The following is a 24,689-nucleotide window of genomic DNA, read 5'->3' as shown; positions in this document are numbered from 1 at the left end:
AAAAACTTAAAAAAATTCCTATCGCATTTGCCCGCTAAAAGACCACACAAGTTGTGTTCTTTTTGCAGTTATTCCCCAGGGGTGACCATTTGAAAAAGGATAATTGTGCTTAATTAGTCGAGTTTAATGATATGCTGAGATCTAATTTTCCGAATGAATATCATTCGACTTCATCCTGGGTCTCGAGTTGTCACTTTAGGAGAGACTCTGCAATCTATCAATTCTAAAAATATCTTGGTCTGTTCGCTAAAGTGCTGTGTAAGTGTTGTGATCACATCTTTAGCAAGTCATGTGTTATTGACTACAGCAGTAATCCTAATGATCCATTTTTTAACTTCTAAATTGTTACGTCAAAAAAAAAAACATCCGAAAAACTTCTCATATTGTTTCTTCAATAAATTTAGCGCTTGAGTTAGTATGCTTTTATCTAATTTAAACGGATCTTCTCAACTAGTCTTCCAAGATTATTCTATCCGATCATTTGCTTTTGTGCTGTTGTTTAACAAGTCTTATTAATCAGATTTTATCTTTTAAGAAAAGTTCTTAAGACATCAAAAAATATCTTGTATTTACTTTAGCTTATGGATGTCTTCATTGGTTTGCTCTTGTGTTATTGCTAAACAACTCTTAGTAATCGGACTTGCTTATCTGCTTTAGAAACTAATGTTTGCTTGTGTCATAATGTGCTTCAATAACAGATGTTTATAGTGTGTTCTCTGATTATGAATTAAAAATTTGCTTTAGAAAATAAAAAAAGCACAAAAAAATCTTGATTTCATTCAAGCTTATGCCTTTTAGCTCAAACAGCGTTTATAACATGTCTTATCTTCACGTTACGTTCTGTTCACCTTGTACGTTGCCAGTTTTGCTTTATTAAATGTATTAATACTTTGCATCAAAAATTGATAAAAAGTGCTATGCTGTTTCCATAACTGTAGCGCTTGTGTTTATATGCTTACACTCTAAACAAGGCTTCTGAACAAATCTTCAGAAATTAATATTTTCAGTCATTTGCTTTTGTGCTGTTGCCAAACAACTCTTAATAATTGGATTTCCTTATCTGCTTTAGAAACCAGTGTTTGCCTGTGTCATAATGTGCTTTAATAACAGATGTTTATAGTGTGTTCACTATTTACAAATTAATAATTTGCTTTAGAAAAATTTAAAAAAAACACAAAAAAATCTTGTTCATTTTAATTTAGCTTAACTTTATTTTGCCTCTTAGCTTAGAAATTTAATTTTTTATGTCTTTAATTGATGTTGATCATGGTGTCGCGTTGTGTTCACTTCACTTGTGCGTTGTTCATTTTATTTACTGCTAACAATAACACTCATTCTCTGAATTTAACGCTTGATTTATTATGCTTTTACTTTAACAAAGCTTCTTAACAGATCTTCAGTTTTTAATTTTCTCTCCAATCATTTACTTTTGTGCTGTCGCTTAACAAACAAAAATAATTGCATCTTTTTATCTATTATAGAAACAGTGGTATGCCCATCTCATAGGTTGCTTCAATAACAAATGTTAATAGTCTGTTCTCTCACGTTTGTTTTAAACTGTCTCACCCCTAATCTTTGATTACATTCTTTGTTTACATTCTTTTATATTCTTGTTTACATTCTAGAAGTAGTTCTGATTCGCTTTTATATTTTTTTCATAATCACTCTCCCTTGCTTTGATTGATAAATCAAAGCAAGTAAGTTCTTTCTGAAAAAAAAATTACCTATTTTTAGTTGCTTGATTGCATTTAAATATTTCACTGCAAAGTGGATTTTCTTTTTGTCTAATTTAGTTAACAGGTCACAGATCACTTCATCTTTGCGTACTAACCAGATTGCATTATCTTTGTGTTACTTGCTATCCATCCACAGCTCACCATTTCAAAATAAGCGTCATGTGCATTTTTGTCATCTACATACTGCTTTTCTCCTTTCAAATTACTAAGTAATTGCTTTTATTGTCATTTAACATAACTCGCTTTACTAACTTTACTACCTGTTAAGTGCTTATCTCATAAAGAACCCTAACGTATTCGAAAATATTTAACGATTAAGTGTCGAGTTTATTCTTTGATTCTTTGCTACATTTATCGGTAAACAGTTATCAAAAATTTTTAATTAATGTTGGTCACCCCTGGGTGTTTTGAGTTGCAGGAATATTGATATCCGGGCCGTTTTGCTGCACAGCATGGTCTTTTAATTGGATTAATCATTGCAAACAGTGTTTTGCTTTACAGCATACTGTTTGTTGTCAATGGGTGTTTTGCTTTTCAGCATACCCGTTATTGGTTAAACTCTTTTATTCCTGCAACCGAATTAACTATGCTCTATCCTTATTAGCATTGTCTTCTCCATGAGCCGCTGTGTTCCTTAAACCATACCGCATTTACTACTCACATTCATTTAACTTCATTTTCATTCCTCTGTTTGCTTTGTTCAATAGATGTGCTATATAAAAAACATTCGCTATCAAAATGAACTCTTCTTGATTATAGTAACATATGTGTGTTAATTAGTTGTAGGAATTTTATTTCCTTAAGCCATTATTTTGTTTCATAGTTCAAAAATTCGTCATGTCAAACGGTGTTTTGCTCTACAGCATACCGTTTTGTTGCGAACTGGGATTTCATTTTGGGCTTAACCACTTTTGGCTGAATGTTGGTTCCTACAACAATTTGACAATTTGCTTTTTTATTTGTTCATATTACTTAATTTTGATGATTTTATTTGCTTCAAAAGCTGAGACCACTTTCTCATGCAAACTTGATTTATCATTTATTTTACTTCTAATTCCTACTTGTTCATGTCAGATTAGGAGTGAAACGAGATACGAGTTCTCAGATATTTGAATAGGTTCTGGTTTGCTCAAATCCTCAAATAAAATACGTTGATTGAATTCAAAACACCTTTTTCTTGTTTTTCGTTGTTATTATCTCTTTTTTATTGTTCTTTGGAAGTGCTGCAATGTAAGTGAATTTTTTGTAGCGCTTACAGTGGTTTGTTCATTGTCCTCAGTTCTTTCTGTTGTTCCATAGGGGCGCAATGATGATCATTGGTGTTTTTGATAGCCCTTATTGAATTTAAATCTGTCTCGATTTGATTGTTCGGCTTGCTTGATTTGTGTCACTCACATCTATTGTGTCCTAATGAGTCTTTTCTTGTCATTTTTATTGTTGTTTGTTTGTCGATTTTTTGCTTGTCTTTTAGCCTAAAATAGTTAGGTTCCCCTTTGTTGTTATTCTTTGTCATCCTTTGTTTTTTATTCATAGAAGCGCTGTGATGAAATCATTGAGGTTTTTTGAGCGCGCACAGCAGTGTTTTTTCTCTAAATTCTTTTTCTAACCCAAAGAAGCGCTGTGAAGAAAACATGGCGTTTTTCTGAGCGCTTACAGTGGTTTGTTCATTGTCCTCAGTTCTCGCTGTTGTTGCATAGAAGCGCATTGATGATCATTGGTATTTTTAGCCCTTGTTGATTTTAAATCTGTCCCGATTTGATGGTTCGGCTCGCTTGATTTGTCTTTCTCATATCTTTTGTGTCCTTATGAGCCTTTTTCTCAAGTCATTTTTATTGTTTGTCAATTTTCTCCTTCAGCCTAAATTAGTAAGGCTTCTCTTTGTTGTTATTCCTTGTCGTCCTTTGTTGTTTGTCCATAGAAGCGCTGTGATAAAATGATTGAGGTCTTTTGAGCGCGCACAGTTGTGTTTCTTTTCTAAATTTTTTTTTCTAATCCAAAAAAAGCGCTGTGAAGAAAATATGGCGTTTTTCTGAGCGCTTACAGTGGTTTGTTCATTGTCGTCAGTTCTTTCTTTTGTCCCATAGAAGCGCATTGATGATAATGGTTTTTTCAGCCCTCATTGATTTTATATCTGTCTTGATATGGTTGTTCCGCTTGCTTGATTTGTCTTTCTCACATCTATTGTGTCCTTTTGAGCTTTTTCTTTTTCTCATTTTTATTCTTGTTTATTTGTCGATTTTGTCTCGCCTTTTAGCCTTAAATAGTAAGGTTTCTCTTTTTTGTTATTCCTTGTCATCCCTTGTTGTTTGTCCATAGAAGCGCTGTGATAAAACATTGAGGTTTCTGATCGCGCACAGTTATATTTCTTTTCTAAATTCTTTTTCTAATCCATAGAAGCGCTGTGAAGAAAATATGACGTTTTTCTGAGCGCTGACAGTGGTTTGTTCATTGTACTCAGTTCTTTCTGTTGTCCCATAGAAGCGCATTGATCATCATTGGTATCTTTAGCCCTTATTGTTTTTAAATCTGTCTCGATTTGATTGTTCGGCTCGCTTGATTTGTCTTTCTCATATCTTTTGTGTCCTTATGTGCCTTTTTCTCAAGTCATTTTTATTGTTGTTTGACAATTTTCTTTTTTAGCCTAAATTAGTAAGGCTTCTCTTTGTTGTTATTCCTTGTCGTCCTTTGTTGTTTGTCCATAGAAGCGCTGTGATAAAAAGATTGAGGTTTTTTGAGCGCGCACAGTTGTGTTTCTTTTCTAAATTCTTTTTCTAATCCATAGAAGCGCTGTGAAGAAAATATGACGTTTTTCTGAGCGCTGACAGTGGTTTGTTCATTGTACTCAGTTCTTTCTGTTGTCCCATAGAAGCGCATTGATCATCATTGGTTTTTTAGCCCTTATTGAATTTATATCTGTCTCGATTTGTTGGTCCGCTTGCTTGATTTGTCTTTCTCACATCTATTGTGTCCTTATGAGCCTTTTTCTCAAGTCAGTTTTATTGTTGTTTGTCGATTTTGTCTCGTCTTTCAGCCTAAAATGGTTTTCTTGTTGTTTTTTTGTCGTTTTTGTATTGCTTTTTAGCCTGAAATAGTTAGGTTTTTCATTTGTTGTTATACCTTGTTGCCCTTTGTTGTTTGTCAATAGAAGCGCTGTGATGAAAAATTGAGTTTTTTGAGCGCGTAGAGTTGTGTTTCTTCTCTGATTTCTTTTTATTTGAATTCATAGAAGCGCTGTGAAGAAAATATGGTGTTTTTCTGAGCGCTTACAGTGGTTTGTTCATTGTCCTCAGTTTTTTCTGTTGTTCCATAGGAGCGCAATTGTAATCATTGGTTTTTTTTAGCCCTTATTGAATTTAAATCTGACTCAATTTGATTGTTCGGCTTGCTCGATTTGTCTTGCTCACATCTATTGTACCCTTATGGGCCTTTTTCTTGTCTTTTTTTTGTTTGTCAATTTTGTCTCGTCTTTTAGCCTAAAATAGTTTTATTGTTGTTTGTTTGTCGTTTTTGTATTGCTTTTTAGCCTAAAATAGTTAGGTTTTTTGATTATTGTTATACCTTGTCGATATTTGTTGTTTTTCGATGGAAACGCTGTTTTTCGATAAATACATTGAGGTTTTTGAGCGCATACAATTGTGCTTCTTCTCTCAATTCTTTTTTTACTCCATAGAAGCGCTGTGAAGAAAATATGGCGTTTTTCTGGGCGCTTACAGTGGTTTGTTCATTGTCCTCAGTTCTTTCTGTTGTTCCATAGGAGCGCATTGATGATCATTGGTGTTTTTGATAGAACTTATTGAATTTAAATCTGTCTCAATTTGGTTGTTTGGCTTGCTTTTTTATCTTTCTCACATCTATTGTCCTAGTGAGCCTTTTGTTTTTGTCAATTTTATAGTTGTTTGCCGATTTTGTCTTGTCTTTTAGCCTTAAATAGTTAGCTTTTTCAGTTTTTGTTACTCCTTGTTGTCCTTTGTTGTTTGCCCACAGAAGCGCTGTGATGAAAACTTTGAGATTGGTTGAGCGCGTACAGTTGTGTTTCTAAATGAATTTTCTAATCCATAGAAGCGCTGTGATGAAAATATGGCGTTTTTCTGAGCGTTTACAGTGGTATGTTCATTCTCCCCAATTCTTTCTGTTGTTCCATACGAACGCATTGGCTCTCTTTGGATTAATTTGGTCCTTGTTTTTTGTGAATTTTTTGGCTTGAATTTTTCAACTTTGCACGAAGCTCAAACTACAACAACTTTTCTGTCTCTCGCACGCTTTCAATTTTTTACCATATTTTCCCCTCTTTTGCTTTTCTGGCTGGTTTTTGTGTGCTGGGTTTGTCTTCGTCGTTTTTTGTCGCCTCTGCTTTTTTTGATTTTGTTTTTGTGTTTTTTTTTAAAACTTTTTTGAGTTTTTATCAGGTATTTTTGTGCTCTGCTCCTTTCTTTTTTTTTCTCTGCGTTTCCCACCCCATCTTGTGCCTCCCCTTTATCTGCCCTTTTCTTCTTGTGCATTACCCCACCCTTTTGTGTGCTCACCCTTTTGCCCAAATCCGCCCATTGTTCCCACTTATTCCTATTATTGAGAATTTTGGATCCCCCGTGTCTTAGCAGTTTTCGGGTCCTCCTTTTTCCCTGGCTGATAGAGTCAGGTGAACTCCTTCTAAAGATCAATGCACCGTCTCTGTTTGAAAGGGAAGCTCAAGAGGCCCATGCAAAAGCTAAGACAAACTTTGCATCCCTCCCTGCTCAAACCTGTTCCTGCCACGACAAAAAGTGCAGGTAAATTTACCTAAAAATGCAGGTAAATTTACCTGAACTGTGCATGTTTTTTAGCGTTCCTGCACACTACCTGCACGGTACCTGCACGTACCTGCATTTGCAGGTATGTGCAGGTACCGTGCAGGTAGTGTGCAGGAACGCCAAAATACATGCACAGTTCAGGTAAATTTACCTGCACGTTTTTTAGAGTGCAGGCGCCTTCAAATCTCAATTTGAATTGGGTGGGGTGGGGGGGGGGGCTACCCGAGACAAGGATTTTGTCCAAAAATAAGGGGACGGGGAGAAGAGTATAAAAATACTGTAAATTCTACAAATATACACCCGTTTCCCTGCTATTTAAGCGTGGAAATTGCTTTACATATTTATTCTCGCTTAATGATGTGTTCTTTCTGTATTACAATTTATACTTTGGGAATAATCAGTCTAAACTAAAATAAAAATAATAGTGGGGTTTGGTGGATCCATACAGTAATTATGTGTGGGTTAGTGAATCTCTATTCCCCAGTGACCAAATTAGCCTAGCAGGTGGGTAGCTATTGACTTGAGTTAGTATATTTTTAATTTAAAAAGTACTGCACTGTTTGTTTAGCGGTATCTAGTTTGATTGTAGTCTATGTCTATTCCTTTTAAAAGCAAGCATGAAAAAATAGTTTTCACTGAAACTCCGAGTCTTTCAACCAAAAAATGAAATTTTTATGCTGTTTAAAACATGAACTGCTCAACCTTTGCTCATTTCCTCTGACGAAAGTGATATTAGGGAATCAATTTTGTGTTTTGTGAGCTATTTTACACTATATAATTTGAGAGTTACTTGGTTTAGCGCTACATTTTGTGTTCAAATGTTTTCCTTTAAGTAAAAGTTGAGATGTGACGCAGTTTTGCTTATCGATTTAGTTCAACTAAAGATCTCCCCTTTCATGAATTTATTAACCAGTTTGAGTTGATGAACCAATGCAATCTCTAATTAGGCACTTTAGTTCGGACTTGTAGTTTTTTGAGACTCACATAAGAAGTCAGGGAACTAACGTTGATCAATTGCCACGTCGTCTGATCAAAGGGCATGGACGAGAGAAAATTCTGATCCAATATAGCATGAGGACCGCATGAACCGCATGGCTATAAAGACCAAGATTAAGATAACACCCAGATCAACGTCCCATAGTAAACCAGTACTACTGAAACACAGTATTCCAATTTTGTAATTTTACTCTTAAGTGTACTTTGTTAATGTCAGTTTTTAGACTTTTCATTTAAAAAAGAATAAAACTTTAGGTTTTTTTGAATTAAACCTGGGATATACTGAATCAACGGTCTGAGAGTGAGCTACAAACACACTTACGCAGAATAAACACAGGATCAACTAACCGTGAAAGAAACAATGTCCACCTCAACTAGCCGTGACTGTGAACAGCGCCGCTTTTGGCTAACTAATAGGAAAGACAAAACAATCAGGAAAATACTGCCGACAGCGCCGTTTCGTTGCAAATATTTGATATCACTATTGTCTATTGTCTCTTTATGGTGTACTCGATGTGGACTGAGACTGGGGAAGCGGAAAAATAATGGCGACTAAGTATAAAGCAAATATCGGACTTCTAGCCTAAATAGAAAAGATTAGCACACAAATGAGCTTTAGCAAAATGCGACGATGTATTACCCAATCTACGTAATATCAATTGTTTTGTTAACAATTTTTTAAAAGAGTTTTTTTTTCAGTTCACTAAAAACACACTGGGCGCTTTTTGTGCCATTCTCAAGTTGCTGGGGTAGCCAATTGATGCGTTTGACCGCAAACAATGCTAAACAATCAATTGAAACCAATTATTATTGTCAGAGTAGTCCGTTTATAAAGGAAATGACAACACGGATTCTATTCCCATGGCATATCATTGCTAAAACATTGCATTCCAATTGTGTGCTGTCGGTCCAGTACTGCTTCTATTTTGGCTTAGCTAAAACTAAGACAATTCCTACAAATTTCATATAAACTACAATCTGAAATGAAACCAAAAAAATCTGCAAATTCGTTCCAAATTTGCCAGGTTCCAGGCTCTCGGCGTGTTTTTTTTACTGGTTATAACATGTATCTTCCAGTTTTGGCAGGTTTTTGCTAATCTTAATACGTCTCTTGAAACGTTTTGAGATTTTAAGTCATCGTCAGGCTCAAAAACTGCATCAATTGCAAATGGCCAGAGTTTCAATTTTTTTTTCGTAAACTTCCTTTTTCATGATTTTCCTACGGACGTCATGGGAATGAAAACCAAGGATGCTCAGTTTGTTTTCAGACAGATATATACCGAGTTTTTCCATAGGAAAGACCCAAAATATCTATGGCACTTATACTGCACATCATGAGTAGGAAGATACTCTTAAAGGATACAGTTCTGATCAGTACTGGATCGACGACATTCAATTGGAATACAGCGTTTCAGCACTGATTTACCATGGCACAAGGTTCCGGGTAGTCAGAGAATAAGTTTCAGTTAAAGCTTATTTACAGAGCAATTTATAGCTTTTTGGGTTTTTCCCATTATTCCCCCCATGAGAATATAGCCCCCCATTATGGCATATTTACCATGATTGGGGAGGGGGGCTATAGGTCATCTGACCACTAAGCTTGGAAGACCCGTTTTTTCCGTTTTACCAACATTTTTGTTAGCACTGCTTTTGTTGACACAAAGACAAGATTGACGGAAATTTAATCAAATATCAATGATAAATTCAACGAGTGTTTTTCTCCGTTACACAAACGAGACACTATCTTTTTTGAAAACAGATCAAAAGTGTCGTCTTCTGAATTTTTAACTAGGCTCAACAATGAGGGGACTTCTCTGTCGCCCAGAAGATCGATCAAATAAAATAAACCGAAGGTTTTGAATTGGTGAAGCAAGCGTTACTTTGTTACTCTGCGATTTCCCCTCTTCCACTCTTGTATGCTGTTGCAAATTAGATTGCCTTGAAGTAAGTTAATTCACAATGGGGGTCGTAATATCAATTCTAGTTATAGGGATAACAAATGTAAGAAAATTACTTGCACATCATAGGAATGCACAAACTTGAGACAATTTATAATAGTAATTAAAATAATAATAAAAACAATATACACGGTTCACTTCCCAAATGAATGAAATCAAAACCGCTCACAGTATCCCAACTGGTCTTGCAATTACAAACTTCCAGAGTTGAGTCTCACTTTGAATCTCTTCCCTGCTTTTCACACTAGCTTGCAAAGTTTAGTCCCACTAAACCAACTATTTTCTCTCGCTTGTACAAAAATCTGTACTGTGTCCAAACTTCTGAATTCTCGCAAAATTCTCTAAAGTCTCTCTCTCTCTCTCTCTCTCTCTGCGTGTTACTTCAATTTATACTCAACCAATACACTCTTATCTTAAGCAAACAAACCTTAATCTCTTAAGTAAACATTGAAACTTACACTTGAAATTGTCACATCCTGTAGGAGGGCTTTGTTTGCTAAGCAAACAAACCAATATCAAATTAAGCTCTGTCATTCAACTGCTACCAACCATTGTTCAACATTCTCCTTATCTTAAGTACACGACCTTTGGACTCTTATGTAAACAAATCCACTCCACTTTATCTCATATTTGCACTTGACATGTCAATCAGTGTTTGCTTAGTAAACATTGAACATTGCTCTGAAAAGTTCTTATACCTCTATTTCCGCTATAAAATTAATTAGCTGCAATCAATCCCTGTCAAAAATCAAGTGTTGAATAAATAACTAAACTCAACCCTAAACCAAAGATCAATTGTAATTTCCAATTTTGAAACTATTTCATGCAATTCACCAGTTAAAAACCGCCGAAAAGTCTAATATTCCTAAAAGCCCAAAATTTCACCTCTAGGAGTCAATCAGGGGTCATTCTTCCAAAATGAGGGATAAAGTTGAAAACTAACTATTGTCAAGGAAAATTCTTTCATACTTTCACCTACCTACAAAACTTCATGGCCTAGCTCCCACTAGAACAAGAGCAATGACCGCGCTCACTTTTCATCGACCTCCCGGATGACCCCAAATTTCGAAACTTTATAACTTGCGAAGTAGTGGTCAAAACGTCTTCGGGTAAAGTTTTCTAGTAACTATAAGGTGCCACCAACTTGCCTGCCTAGTTTCATGACCAACGAATCAGCCATTGCGAGTCGTTTGCAATTTGAAAATTTTTAACGAGTCGTGGGTGCCGAAACCCGAAGAATCCGAGTTCGTCAAAATTGACCGGGGTGGTTATTCACTAACTAGCTCAGGTTATCATATTAATACCATTTCAAAGTGATTCGGCCGCTCAAAAAGGCCAATTTCCGGTTCTCGACACTCGGGTCGTCCCGAAGCACCGACTTCCGGCCGGTGTTTAGGAATGAAAATATCACCAATCAAAAGCCCTTGAAAAGTTACACTAAACATCCAAAAATCATAGGGCTACTGCCAATACTCACCGAGCAATTCAGATTTTACGTACCGCAGCACGGGCGTGCGCTAGTTCCGTGCAAGTTAGTGGGGGTTCAAATCCGACCTCAAAATTGGTTCCCCGTACCCAAATTAGTCTATCCCCCAAATTTCAGGTCAATCCGACTTCAACTTTTAGAGAAATTACTATTTCAATTTCAGTGTTAACTATTTTTAGTGAAAACTGCCTATTCTTATTTCAAAATGCTAATAAATTTCTCCCACAACTTCCTAAACCCTTCCCATGATCATGTGCTACATTACTCTGGACTTAATACCCATTGCAACCCTTAGTTACTCTTATATCATACTCGAACAGTCATTTTTTTTGCTCAAAATATCGAAAACCTTCAAATCACACCACTTCCGGTGTTAATAGCTCGGAGTTAGCTGGTCGGATTGGCCCGAAAGGTATACCAGCCTGAGAGGACCATTGGGTGTATATGCCAATAAAACTTGGTAAACGTCCGGTTAATATAACCTCCATGGGGGGAAACATCCGCTTGGTGGTATTTCGAAAAACTGATAAATTGTCTTTTTGTTTTTTCTAAATAAACAGAACTCTACTTAAATAACCCAGATCAAAAAAGGTGTAACCGGCCGCGCATCCCTATTATGTATGGACAATCATCAGGGGAACATCCCCACAAATTTTCAGATTCCAATGATGAACATAACTTAAAAAGTCGAGGGTAACAGATTTGGGAATGCCCATTATTTTGCAAATTCTAAGTCTCACTTTCATTTATTTCAAATTGAATTTCCAATTTTGATGAAAGTATCTAGTTCACTTTAAATGTTCGCTCTCTAACTTTCTTCTAAATTTAAATCCCTCATTTCGACTTTGGCCTGATGCTCAAATACAACTTTGCTAAGTAAACGAAAGATATCGACAGCTCAATATGCTTTTGTTCATCAATTTGTTTGTTTAAGAGATATCACTCAACTACCCTCTCTGGCGCCTTCAAAACAATAACACTTTACGAAAAAACGCTTATTTCAAACACCTAATTAACTTGTCTAACTTGACCTAAATTATCTGACTTAACTAGCGCTATCTGGTTATGAAATTTCTATTGAGTTTATTCTTATGCTTTCTACAAAAAGCTTAAAGTTTGAATTACTTTTCTATACATACATCAAATGCGTTTAAAATTGGGATCTATTGTCTCACCTCCAGGGTACGCTTCTCCGGAGTACGTGCTATTTTTACATGAAAACGTTCTATATAACAACACAACTTGTAATTGGGGGCGTAGAAAATACTGAGCTGAGAACATAATAGATCCTAAAATTCTATGAGAAAATGGTCCGACCGGAGGGAATAGTCTGGAGGAATGCGCTTAGGTCTGATCAGATGCCGCTGAGGTCTGGCATCGTCTGATCAGAGATGGCTACTGTAGCACGAAGATCGCATTATTTCTGCTTCGCAATAAGGTCTGATTAAGGGAGTAAGTCTGAGAATAGTCGTCCTGATGGAGTGGAGTCTGGCACCTCAACCTGGTTGGATCTATTCCGTTTGTGCCCCCCCCCCCCCCAGTTACAAGTCACGTGCCATTACATAGTAAATCATTATGTAAAAACATGGCACGTGCGTCTGGGGGGTGCAAATAATATGCGCCCACTACGCTGGGGGGGGGGGGGGAGGGAGGGGGCGGCAGAAACGGAAAAGATCCACCTGGTTAATGTCGGGCTTAAACTCGTCTTCGTGTCGTCCCAACTTTGCAACGGTACACAATTCAAATCGTACATGCAGCAGTAGTTCTCTAACTAATACACAAATAGCACGTGCTCTATTCCCTTTCTGCACATTTTGACTGTGAAAAAAAAGTCAAAACAGTTGTTGGAAATTGACTTCCAACGAAGGAAGAAGAGAGCATGGATTGAGAAATGTCATCCTGATCAAAATGTAAACATTCGGTAACTAAACAAGACAAACAAACTCAATGACCTTTAAACGGTCAACAGTTTCACGTCATTATTTATTTCAACGTTCAATGAAGCTTCTTACCAAGAGAAAGAAAACATATGAGCACGGTTAGTGCTAATCAAATTATATTTTTTTAAATTTATTTTTGATGGTTTTTAAACTAGATTTAACAATATAGCACATGCTTCGAAAACAATTATACGCGAACAAGACGAAAACGATCAAAAACCAAGTCTAAAATTGTCTTTTCAGGTGACGCAACATTCCAAGAGGCAATCAAGAACAAACAGTCATTATTACCCTAGTTTTTATTTATAACCCGTTAAGTTATAACTACGATGAGCGAGCGCGATGGTGCTAGAAAGAGGCGACGATCATCGGAGCGAACAAGCGAGAATAACGAATCACAGTTGAATGCCAGTACTGCCAAACCTTCTCAGAACCCTTCCAAGGTCGCATCGGGTTCCGGAACCCAGACCGGATCTTTAGAACCCAGCCGGAACCAGACGTTGGGGACAGTCCAAACAGGTCCCAAGGCTCAGTCGTCTCAAAAACCATCCGGGCCCGCATCACTTGGCCAATCTCCGAGTCAAGGGTTCAGGAAAAGTGAAAACCCGACATGGCCGGAATCAAGACCTAGTCAGAAATCGGAGACACCACAGGAACTTCAAAGTGGTCAAATAGGATCCGAGCAAAAGGATTCCTCCTTTTTCCAACAGGAAAGATCTAATACACGGCCTACGAAAGGCCAGTCGGAGGTCCCACCTGAGAGTAAAATTATTACAGCAGGCAAAAGTTCAGGTGCGTCGAAGGTTCCGAGACAATCTAAAGGCAGCCAGCCTCCATCATATCCAGAACCAGGGCCGGGATCCAAAATTTCCGGCGGTCAACAAACGCAAAACCCTGTTCCAGGATCATCCATTAAAGGAGGTACCCAGAGACCGCCTGGAAGTCAGAATTTTCAAGACAAAACAAAAGGCAACTCAGAATTTGGAAAAGATCCGGGCGGTAAAGAAATCCCTGGAACAAAGTCGGGTGGTAGTCAAATTCCGGGTGGAAGCCAGGAAACCCCAGGTGGAATTAAACAGCCCCCAGGTGGAATAAAAGAACCACCAGGCGGAAGTCAGGAACCACCGGGTGGGGGGCCGCAGCAACCGGGAGGCGGAAAGGGTCAAAAAGTTCGGAGAAAACCCAAAAGATGCCCAGTACACGTGGAACACGACATTTTATTCCATTGTCACGCCTGTAACTTGGATATTTGCAAGCTATGCTGGAAATTGGGTCATACTGGGAACTCAGAACGCCATCATGATGTTGTTTTCATTGAGTTTATGAAGCAGAAAGAGTTTGCAGAGCGATTGGACAAATTTAACTTAGACGAGCGATTGGTCGAAATTGACTACCAATCAAAACTGTGCGAAAAAACAAGCACACATTTGAAAAACCTGATAGAAAAGTTGATGAAAGAGCGGTCAATTCTAAAAGAAGAAACTGAAATTTGCGATACTTTAATAATGAAGTACGGCAAACTTCAAGCTATGGCTCGGGCTCAGAATTTTGACCATACTAACAAAGATGTAGTTCAATTTATGGCTTTGACTGACAACCCGTACGACACAAGGGAACCCATTATGTCAGAAGAGGATAAAGAGGACCTAGAAGGTATTATTGACCAGTTGCAAAACTTGGTTTTGGAGCGGAGTCCAGAGTCTTCGGCTGCTATTTCAGTTATGCCGGACCAGTCATCTTTTAACTAAGTTTCGGCACATCGCAAATATTGGAAAAAAAATTGTTTTGTTTTCCCAGACTGAAAGTCAAGTTTTAATCAGAACTGATGCAGTGAAAATGCAAGTGATGCATGAGTACTGAATCAGAGCTCTGATCATGTCACCTTTTAGACTTGGCACATCTCAAATCAATTCTTAAATTCTTTGAAAGTCTTGAGAAGTTTTGGACAAGACCTGACAGCGATCTATTTTGTCCCCCCAGTGTTGTTTATGACCCCCAGTTACAAATTGTAAATTATATGTTGTTATATAGCACGTTACTATGTAAGAAAATAGCACGTGCGCCTGGGGGTCATAAAAGGTTTATGCTCACTAAGCTGGGGGGGGGGAAACAGAATAGATCCCTTGACAAGTCAAAAGCAAGTTTTCGTCAAGACTTGACAAGTCTTGAGGAAGTTTTGGCGAAGACTCGCGATGTCTTGGGTCAAGTGTTCAGCACACTTTTATAGTTGGGTTGCTTTCCTTTCGTCACGAAAAAAACGCCGCAACTTACTGTGGCGTGTTTATGAAACTGTCCAAAGTGAAAAAAGGAGCACACGAAAGCGCGAACACTTCTCCAAAGTTCAAATGATAAAATGAAAAAAAATTTTGCTATCACCTAAAGATACCAGTCATGGCCACTCTTTTCGGTCAATTGAAATTAATTTGCCTTCGGATTGAACATATGGGACATTATCAGTTTTTATATGCTGATATCGGATAGAGCTTGATCTGATTGACTAATTTACCGTATTTTTAAAACCAATTTTAGCTAATTTCGAAATCCAGTAAGTATAAATGATTTTTTCTCATATTCTAATTTTTTGCTTGAAGACCATGGTAAGATAAAAAGAGCAGTTCAAGATATACAAGGTTTTATAACTTGAAAAGCACTTATAAGCAAGGTTGAGAGCAACATTAGCAGATTAAAAAAGTATTATAAAGCTTTATCGTGGCTTAGAGAAACATTTGTTGGAAGTTTTAGAATGTTGAAAATTCAATTTCCGATAATTTGAGTCTGCTGTTTCCCAGTTTAAAGAAATTTATAAAGAAATTTATAACTTGAAAAGCACTAATAAGCAAGGTTGAGAGCAACATTAGCAGATTAAAAAAAGTATTATAAAGCTTTATCGTGGCTTAGAGAAACATTTGTTGGAAGTTTTAGAATGTTGAAAATTCAATTTCCGATAATTTGAGTCTGCTGTTTCCCAGTTTAAAGAAATTTATACAGGGACGTTATTTTAAATTTTTCTTAGTGCACGTAAAATACATGAATGCTGTTGCAGGACACTCTTAGGTTATGTAGGGATTATTTAAGGACTTATAAAAATGTTAACGGAGGATAGCAAAATTTTGATACCTTTGTTTTTACACGAAGTACCTCTGGCTGAAATTGCAAGTCAGCAGCCTCAAATTCATAACTTAATTTCCCTCCAAATGGGTCCAATGTCAAAAGTTTCCCACGCAAAAAAAACAACTTGAATTTCAGGTGATTTTATATACAATTCTTTAACACAGATTTATTAGCTTTAAAGTCGTTCTACAGAGAGAATAACATCAACAAGTTAGAAAATCTAGGAGTTTCAGGGTAGTTAAGTGTTTTTCTTACAAAGAGGAGTATCCAAAAATATGTGATACCGAACGATGCTTTTTTAGTTTTTATGAAATACCTTTACTGTCGTCCAGGTTCATTAGGTAATTCTGCCTTGGCTCATATCAAACACGAAGTTCTTCATAAAGAGCACTGGCTTAGAACAGTAGCAGATCAACTAGATATAAAGATAAAACAACAAAAATATTAATGATTTTCTACTTAAAATCAGCTTTCTTATGTTGCATGAAGTTTGTCACACTAACGCCACGCATTAAGTCGTTTCTACAAGTGGAATACTGCGAGTAAAATTTCAAGATATGATTCATAGTTTACTTAATTTTTCTGGAATCAATATAATCCGGGTCATGTTGTCAATGCTGAAACAAAGCTAAAATGTATGAATTGAGGTGAATTAGGTAAATCGATGTAAGAATCGCAGTTTTTAGCCATTTTGGTTAAAACCTTGAAAATAAAAGTTTCACCTAAACTGATAATATTTAACATCAAATCGCCGTTAAAATATAGCAGCAAGCATTTTCCCGGTAAATTTTTTGTGATTTGTTAGTTTTAGCGGTAAAATTTTTAATCACCTGTTGGTAGTGGTGAAATATATATCCTTACTAACTAAGTGGCGAATATAAAAATTTTAGTGGTAAAATTTCTAACCTTACAAAAAGTCATTGCTTTCGAAACCGCTACTCTTACCAAAATTCAGCAGTTATATTTCCATAAATTTGTGTGAATCTAATTTAAATTCAAAAGAGAAAGCTTAGAAGTACGTAACAGGTGGCGCAAATAGAAGAATTCACCGCTCTCGACGCATTCATCTCCAAAAGAGTGCTGTTCGGTAATTTTTTGACCGTTATTGAACGCATTTTTTTGACAAAACTTTGACACTTGGAGTTGTAAGAGTTGTTCTAGGTAGCTAATCTATCAGAAAATTTATATTTCTTTTGTGGAAAAATAAATTTGCGGCTTATACTGAGAATCGAAGCTTTGTAACCAGATATTGTGGTTACAAGATGTTGCGGAATTTCTTGTGGAGGCACTGGGCTGCTGTTATTGAAAAGTTCAGCTAAAGTATTTTTGGGGTTTTAGATTTTTTTCAAAAAAAAAATTGAATACATTTTTGCAGAAAACCGGATACATTATCCCTCATAACTAAAATTTTAAATAGTTTTCTCTAAGATTTTTTTTGCTACGAGTGGTATATTGGGGTCAAAAATGGGACAAAACTATCTCAAAAATTAGTCACACTTAAAGATATTTTAAATCACTATTATCAACGTAGCTGTTTTCATCTGCATCTTAATATTAGTCTTCGCCCCCAAATGCTTTTTTTGCTCTAATTTGGACGAGTGAACAAAAGGTGGCTATTTAATTACATTTAACCATGAAAGACCAAATTAGCACCGCAAAATATACACAAAACAACTTGAGCTCAATTGAAGCATAGGTCTTTAAGTCTTTACTTTCGCAGAGTAATCGAAGCTATAAATTAATTAAAAAGTCATACTTTTGATAATTAATTAATTCCACTCAATTTTAATTGCAATTTTAGTTAATTTACAGCCAAAGTAGTTGCAATGTAACAGCTTGTAGTTATAGGAAAGTTGCATTGTAGGTGGGCTGAATTAAGGAAAGTTGCAGCTCTCGTAAATGGAAACTAAATTTAGAAATCCAAATTTAATCCTGCTATTTTTTATACTAGTTACTTTCACTTTTCTCTATTCGGGCCCCCCTTTTGTGAATAATGACTTCGAAATTATTTTAACTGCTCGAACTCAAAACCGAGACATATTAAAGCAACTTGAAAAGTTGTCTTCTGATTATAAATATTATAAGCCAGATGAAAATCCCAAAGAAATCACAAAGAAATTACAAATTTCATTGTCCACCACTAAATATCCAAAAATTGTTAATAAAACTTCAACTTCCGAAGAAAATATTCTAAATTCTACAGTTTTGAAATTGGTCGCTGAAATTGATTATTTGGGCAAATCTTTCTGTTACCCGCAAAATTTTATCCCAGAAACTCGGGTTGTTTTCCTAGTTCCCGAAGATTGTTTATTGTTTTGTGTCGGGAGAGGGTTTAACCATGCGATAATCAAAGATGAATCACTAGAATCTGTCAATGGGTGGTGTTTGTGTACGAATGAAACCAAGAGAGAGTCGTCAAGTGCTGAAGTTGAGAGCCAAACTTGCAAGTTGTTCAAAATGGTGCCAATTAACTGGTCTAAATCAAATAAGGTAAAAAATTGTTGATTTTGATGCACAGTATTTGCTATAACTTTTGGGCGCAATCCTGATTAAAAAATATACGCTATATTTTTACTATAATCGCACAAAATATCTAAAATTTTTAGGTTGTAATATTAGCGTATAACAGAAGAATTTCAAAGCGTCAGCAGGCTTGAACACTATAAAAGAAATTTACCAATCAAAAAACGCCAGACGCGGATTTTATGGAAACTTAAATAACATAAAGCAAAAATGTTTGAGTTTGGCTGGTGAACAGTCCGAAGGTCCAGCTGAAAATCCAAAACAACGTTTCTGTGCATGAAATGTCAAAAATTTTTAATTTACATTTATAATGCCTTGCTTACAATGAAATGCCATGAAAAGCTTACGGACCCTTTTGTAGTTACAAATTTTTCACGAAATATGGTATTATTAAAATTGTCCTATTTTTGGTTATTTTCAATTCACAATGTAGCAGTTTTTACCTAACTTAAGTCACACCAAATAAAGAACTAAAACAGTGAGCGCTAAAAAAAATCTGAAGACTACAGCTCTAAAAGTGAAAATTGATGATTGCCATACAACTAGACAAATGAGTATTCCTTTGACAAAAACAAATTTTTCAGCTGAACTGCGTGAAATCTTCCCTTTTATGTTAAGAGTAAGAGAAAATGCATTTTTTTTTCAAGAGATGCCAAATTTAACAATATAATCACATCTCTAAAAGGTTCTACAAAATCTGAACAAAAATTTTATGTACAAAGTGTAGCTATCGCTCAATAAATATTAAAACCTTTAACAAAAAAATTATGGGTAAAACTTTTTTTATCATTCAGAATAAAAAATTTTTTATCAACTACTGACGTTCCCAAAACTGTTCATAAAATTTATAAATCCGAAGATAATATTCTCAACTATTTGTTTTTATAAATTTGGTCGCTGAAAATGATTATTTGGGCAAAGCTAATTGTTTCCAATAAATTTTTGCCAGAAACAAAGGTAGTTTTCTTGGTTCCTGAAGATCGTTTATTGTTTTGTATAGGAAAAGGATTTAAACATTCGACAATGAAAGATGAATCCTTGGAGTTTGTCCTTGGCTGGTGTTTGTGTACGAATGAAAATAACCGATGAATTTGAGAAGCAAACTTGCAAGTTGTTCAAAATGGTTTCAATTAAGTGGTCAAAATTGAATAAGGTAATCAATTGTTGTTGAATTTGACGAAGATTTTTTCCTTAAACCTTTGGGAGGAATATCGTAAACAAATATGAGCTATGTTTGTACTATAATCGCCCAAAACTTCTAAACATTTTAATCTGTATCGTTAAAAATTAACAGAAAAACTTCAAAGCGTCAACCGGCTTGATCACAATAAAAGAAATTTACCAATAAAAAACGCTAGATATTGTTTTTATGGAAAATTACCAAAAACAAAACAAAAAGTTTGGCTGAAAGACAGCCCTAAGGCTACAACATCAATTGTCTCTACAAATTTAATTATATTGAGAGCGCTCAGAAGCATAAAAAAACAAAAAAGTAAATTACAAAAAATCAATCACATCTGGAAATGTTTTGCGATGTGAAAAGATACATAATGAGAAAATTACAAACTGCTGAAATCAGAACAAAGTGGGAAGATCGAACCAGTTTTTGGTATGGGATTGGCATTGGGATGGGATGAAGGGTCTGGGATTTTGGTAATTGATTTAAAAAGATGTCAACAATTAAGACATAATTTAAGGGTTGTTTCAAATTTCATCATTTTTCTACTTGTTGAAACAAAGACAGGACTTTTAAGAGCTTAGAGGTGAATACCTGCCAAACAAAAACTTTTAACAGAACAACATTTTTTTATTCGTTAAACGAATAACAAATTACAAGCAATCCCAAATTAAGCCTGCAGGTTGTTGTTTTTGCTTGCTTGAGTTTTTTTTCATACCAAGTCCTTTTCTGCCTCAAATATTGCAGAACTTCAAAAATAATAGTCGGTTCTAGCGCCAAATGTATATACTGAAGCTTTAAAAAAACCATTTGCAAAGAAAATTTGAGCAAGATCTCATTTTTTGAAGCAGCATTTTCAAATCCAAATTCTTTAAATCTTTTTGAATTGTAGTTTTTCCAAACTACTCTTCCAAACCTGAATCTCACTTTACGCAATCTTGAACCTTACGCAACTTTACGCAAAATCTGAAAATCAATATTGAACAACTGAAAGGAACTTTTGCTGTCATTTAGCTACGCAGATAACAACATTGAACACTTTTCAATAGATAACTTAACAAAAAAACACATACTAACTACAAAAGATGTTAAATAATGGGAAACAAAAAAGTTTGAATAAACATTGTGAGAGTTGGACGACGTCACTTCAATTAGTATGTCAAAATTGTTCTGCGGACACATGTTGACATCCCATTAATCAAAAAACAATTGCTCGCCCCAAAATTGAATTGAGAAGAAACTGTAAATAAGTTGTCAATATCTCCAGCTGAAACAGTCCTTATGCTGAACATTGTCTTCATAGGATTAAAAATTAACTGTTTTTATATAGGGAGAAAAATTCCAAAGTCTGGAAAAGTAGTACCTCTCTGCTATGCGGATTGATAGGGCATTAGACAAAGTTAGTAGAGTTGCTCTATTAAAAAAAAATTGACTCGTAAAACACGATGAAAACTAATTAGAGAACTGAAACAGTTAATTGCAAATGCTTAGCACCTCAAACTAAAAAAGCCTTTTAAACTATTGAAAATCAAATTCATAACATCAAGATAATAAAGCTCATAACATTGGTGAAAAAATCGAATAAATAATTGTTTCGTGAACAAAAATTTCCTCAAATAGACATTAAGTTGTTCTCGGCAGGAACTGCTGTTTAACCCTAAATTAAAACCCAACCAATTTAAATATGTCGTCAAAATGTGCAACGAAATTGACTTGAGCATTTGCGACCAGAATTTTGGCACTTTGTAGGAACAAACATTGATTTTGAAAAAATGAAACAGTTTGTCGTGTTTTAGGACTTTCTCGGCTGCTATCGAACAGCCTACAACAAGTCCAATTCAAATTTCGATGTCTTGCAGACGTTCCCTAATTGGCTAGAACCCTACACCACCTTGGAAGGTTATTGCAAACGATTTTGCGACATACAAATGTTCTCAGCCGCCGTAACCCTAATCAGCCCAGATAACCTGAATGAAATGTGTGCGTGTGTGAAATCTTTTTATAGCCTGGTTGAACAAACAGATTTTTCAATTGATGACTCAGGCGAGTGTTTAAACGGGTCGATTTTTGCAACTGAATTTGGCACAAAACAATGCTACTATGCGAGTTTCGCGCAGGATATTGATGTAAAGGGACCTCTATTTGCATATTTTGTTATCTTCGGTGGCTGCTGTTCGACCAATATCTTTCCCTGGTTAAGGTCCCAGACCCAAGCTACCTCTGATCAGACCAACTTGGGCCGCACACAGGGGTCACCCTGCGGTTCAAATTATAGGCAGTCGGGAAAGGGTCGCAAGGTAGTCTGGACCACTGTTAGCATGAACGTCTGATCAGTGACGAAAGCCTGATTAGAGTCTGAGCAAGTCTGGTGGCTTGGGTTTGGGACCTTAAGCTGGGTTCTCTTGATCAAGAACGTATGTGGCTATCGTGCGACCCAAATATTTCGTGCGACTGTAGTGTGACCAACGCTCCCTCTGATCAGACCAGACGCCAAACATTGTCCTATGATCAGACCATTCCTGAATACATGTTACAATCCGTTTTAATTTGTTTAAATTATTCAATTCAAACCTATATACTACTCAACTTAAAATTGAATATTTTAGTTTTTCTTGTAAGGTGAGGACAAAACTAATCCATAACAATTTTAACAAAACATTATTTTGACGTGCCTGCAATTTTTCTTTTGCGTCATCAAAAACAGTGCTAAAAAACCATTGTCCAGACTTTCGTGCGACCTATGATCAGACTATAGTGCAACTGTGCCCTCTGATCAGACCGTAGTGCAACCATTGTCTAGACCATCGTGCGACTCAGGTGATTCCCAGACCAAGTATTTTGGGTCGCACCACGCCACCAGAGTGCGACCCAAATGGTCTGATCAGAGCCGTTTCGTGTCGCGCATCTAAACCTCGGTTCGCCTCAGTGCTTTAAACCTACCCATTTTCTCTGGAATCATTTTGAAAGAGGTCTAAAACCAAATAAAGACCAAGACAAATTAATCTTTGAGAAACACACGAATCAATTATATTGTTCGTTCGAAAAATCTGCTCGCATGGTGTAAATTTGGTTACCCCTTATTTACAACGAAGTTGGTTGCAGTCAGAGGTAGCTTGCCACTTAATTTTGTCAAATTAATAATGAAAAAATCCTTGTTCGAGTACTCTACAGCTGTATCTCTCCCATAATTGATTTTCTAAATCCTCCATTCAAAATAAATTGCCATATTTTTGCGTTTAATTTAAACATGTTTTCTGCTTTACTTTAATCGAAAATAGACTCTTATTAAGACCTTTGTTTCTATAACAAACGGAGCTTTTTGTTCTTTTTATGGTTCTACAAAAGCGGTCTTAGTAAAAAAGAGGCAAAAAAATGTGCGATAAATGTTTGAATCAATAAATTTTCCAAAAGTCTCTTTTCTAGAGATTTTGGTTAAAGCATGTTTTGCTTGCCAAATTTTGTTTTTCGTTCCTGAAAAAAGCAACATTCCACTTCAAGTGTAAATCAGCCGTCATTGCAAATTGCAGGAATAGGAAACATATATTTTTTTAACGCTTGAAAAGATCCATACATCAATTCTGTGACATAAAAATCTTAGGAGAGCTTATGCTTAGACAATCAACAACAAAGAATACAAACAAATAAATGAACCAAATTTTCTGTTCCAAAAAAGGAAACTGAAGTCAAATATAATTCAAGTCGTAAAAATAAATAAGGACAATATTAATTAAAAAAAAACTGACCATAACCAGGTCTAGGTACAGACTTATGAAAAGACAATGATAGACAAAAATATACTATGAAAAGACCATACTTGACACATTTGAGGCACTAAAAGACTTTAGCTGGACTTTAAGACATGCTGGACTTTAGCTCTACTAAAATTTTTCTCATGAGACTTTAGCTGGAATCAAAAAGTGAACAAAGGAGTTTAGTTGGATCCAAATTTTTTCAAAAAGCCGTTAAATTGAACCAATGTTTGCAAAAATGAATTTAGTCCAGCCAAGGACTTTCTATGGACGCAAATAGAGTTTTTCACAACCAATTAAAGTCGAGCATGGTCTATTTATGGGTCCATCTTTAGGCTTTTCATAATCAGTTCATGTGGAACGAACTCTTTTCATGGGTCCACCATTAGTCTTTTCATATCCAACAAAATCGAGTTAAAGTATTTTTATGGGTCCACCAATAGTCTTTTCATAACCAACAAAATCGATTTAAGGTCCATCAGGTCCATCGCTAAACCATCAGTGTTTTCATAAGTTTGGTTGTTTGCCACGAAAATTTTACGTTCAACTTTTTTGCTCACTATTGCTTATAATGCAGTCAACATATAAGCCTCTTCATCTTTTACAATTCTGGAGTACAACACATCCCTCAAAAACCTGCTATGTTTTAAAAAAGATTTTTGATAATTTTTGAAGAAAAAAAACTGTATAACACAAAATTTTTGTCATGACAAAGGGGAATAGGACAATTACCCTTAAGCTACCTGGCGTTACTCAATCAACTATAATGGTAATATACTTTAGCTGCCATTACTTCTTTATCTTAAGAGTTGAACAGTTTCTTAAGACAAGACTAGTGGCGGACCCATGAAAAGACCTTGCTCGAATGTAATTGGTTATGAAAAGACCCTAGCTGGACCCATGAATAGACTTTAGCTATGGCCTTTAACTAGTTGCTGGATCGTGTAATTATAGTGAACATTGGCCCCCTCCAGTAGAATTTTAAAGTTAATTTATCAGTCTGTGCCTAGAGCTGGGCATTTATTGACCTATACTATTCGGAAACAAGTTTTTGAAAGGTCCTTTTATGAAATCTGTGGAACATAGTCGAAGTCTCGAGTGGGTTTGGTGACGATACCAGGATCTGGCACTACCTGGACACAGACCCTGATGCAACGCAGTCTGGGAAACCTGATGGGTAGCGTGTTCCTAGAAACGTACGCCGATCAGATGAGATTGTTCGGTCA

General features: G+C 35.9%; 3 protein-coding genes across 3 annotated transcripts in view; 2 read left to right on the top strand and 1 right to left on the bottom strand.

The window, feature by feature from the left end:
- The window catches only part of LOC142354404 (uncharacterized), a 98,532-nt gene extending 90,594 nt beyond the window's left edge, over nucleotides 1-7,938 (bottom strand). The window contains exon 1 of the mRNA XM_075406687.1: nucleotides 7,868-7,938. The gene's annotated coding sequence lies outside the window, so the exon portion shown is untranslated. The remainder of the gene's footprint in view (nucleotides 1-7,867) is intronic.
- A 4,804-nt stretch (nucleotides 7,939-12,742) lies between these two features.
- LOC142354075 (uncharacterized) lies at nucleotides 12,743-14,701 on the top strand. The gene is made up of 2 exons (XM_075406351.1): nucleotides 12,743-13,001; nucleotides 13,147-14,701. Exon 2 carries the CDS (start codon nucleotides 13,233-13,235, stop codon nucleotides 14,649-14,651), a length of 1,419 nt encoding a protein of 472 aa, XP_075262466.1. The 5' UTR covers nucleotides 12,743-13,001; nucleotides 13,147-13,232; the 3' UTR covers nucleotides 14,652-14,701.
- A 3,082-nt stretch (nucleotides 14,702-17,783) lies between these two features.
- LOC142354081 (uncharacterized) overlaps nucleotides 17,784-24,689 on the top strand; it is a 7,358-nt gene continuing 452 nt past the window's right edge. The window contains exons 1-3 of the mRNA XM_075406356.1: nucleotides 17,784-18,504; nucleotides 21,511-21,840; nucleotides 24,550-24,685. Coding sequence (XP_075262471.1) covers nucleotides 17,914-18,504; nucleotides 21,511-21,840; nucleotides 24,550-24,685 — 1,057 coding nt within the window. The 5' untranslated portion in view covers nucleotides 17,784-17,913. The remainder of the gene's footprint in view (nucleotides 18,505-21,510; nucleotides 21,841-24,549; nucleotides 24,686-24,689) is intronic.

The sequence above is a fragment of the Convolutriloba macropyga genome, chromosome 15 (assembly GCF_964194025.1).
Source record: "Convolutriloba macropyga chromosome 15, txConMacr16.3, whole genome shotgun sequence".
Lineage (NCBI taxonomy): Eukaryota > Metazoa > Xenacoelomorpha > Acoela > Convolutidae > Convolutriloba > Convolutriloba macropyga.
The sequence above is the reverse complement of the archived record's forward strand: the minus strand, read 5'-3'. Positions and strand labels throughout refer to the sequence as shown.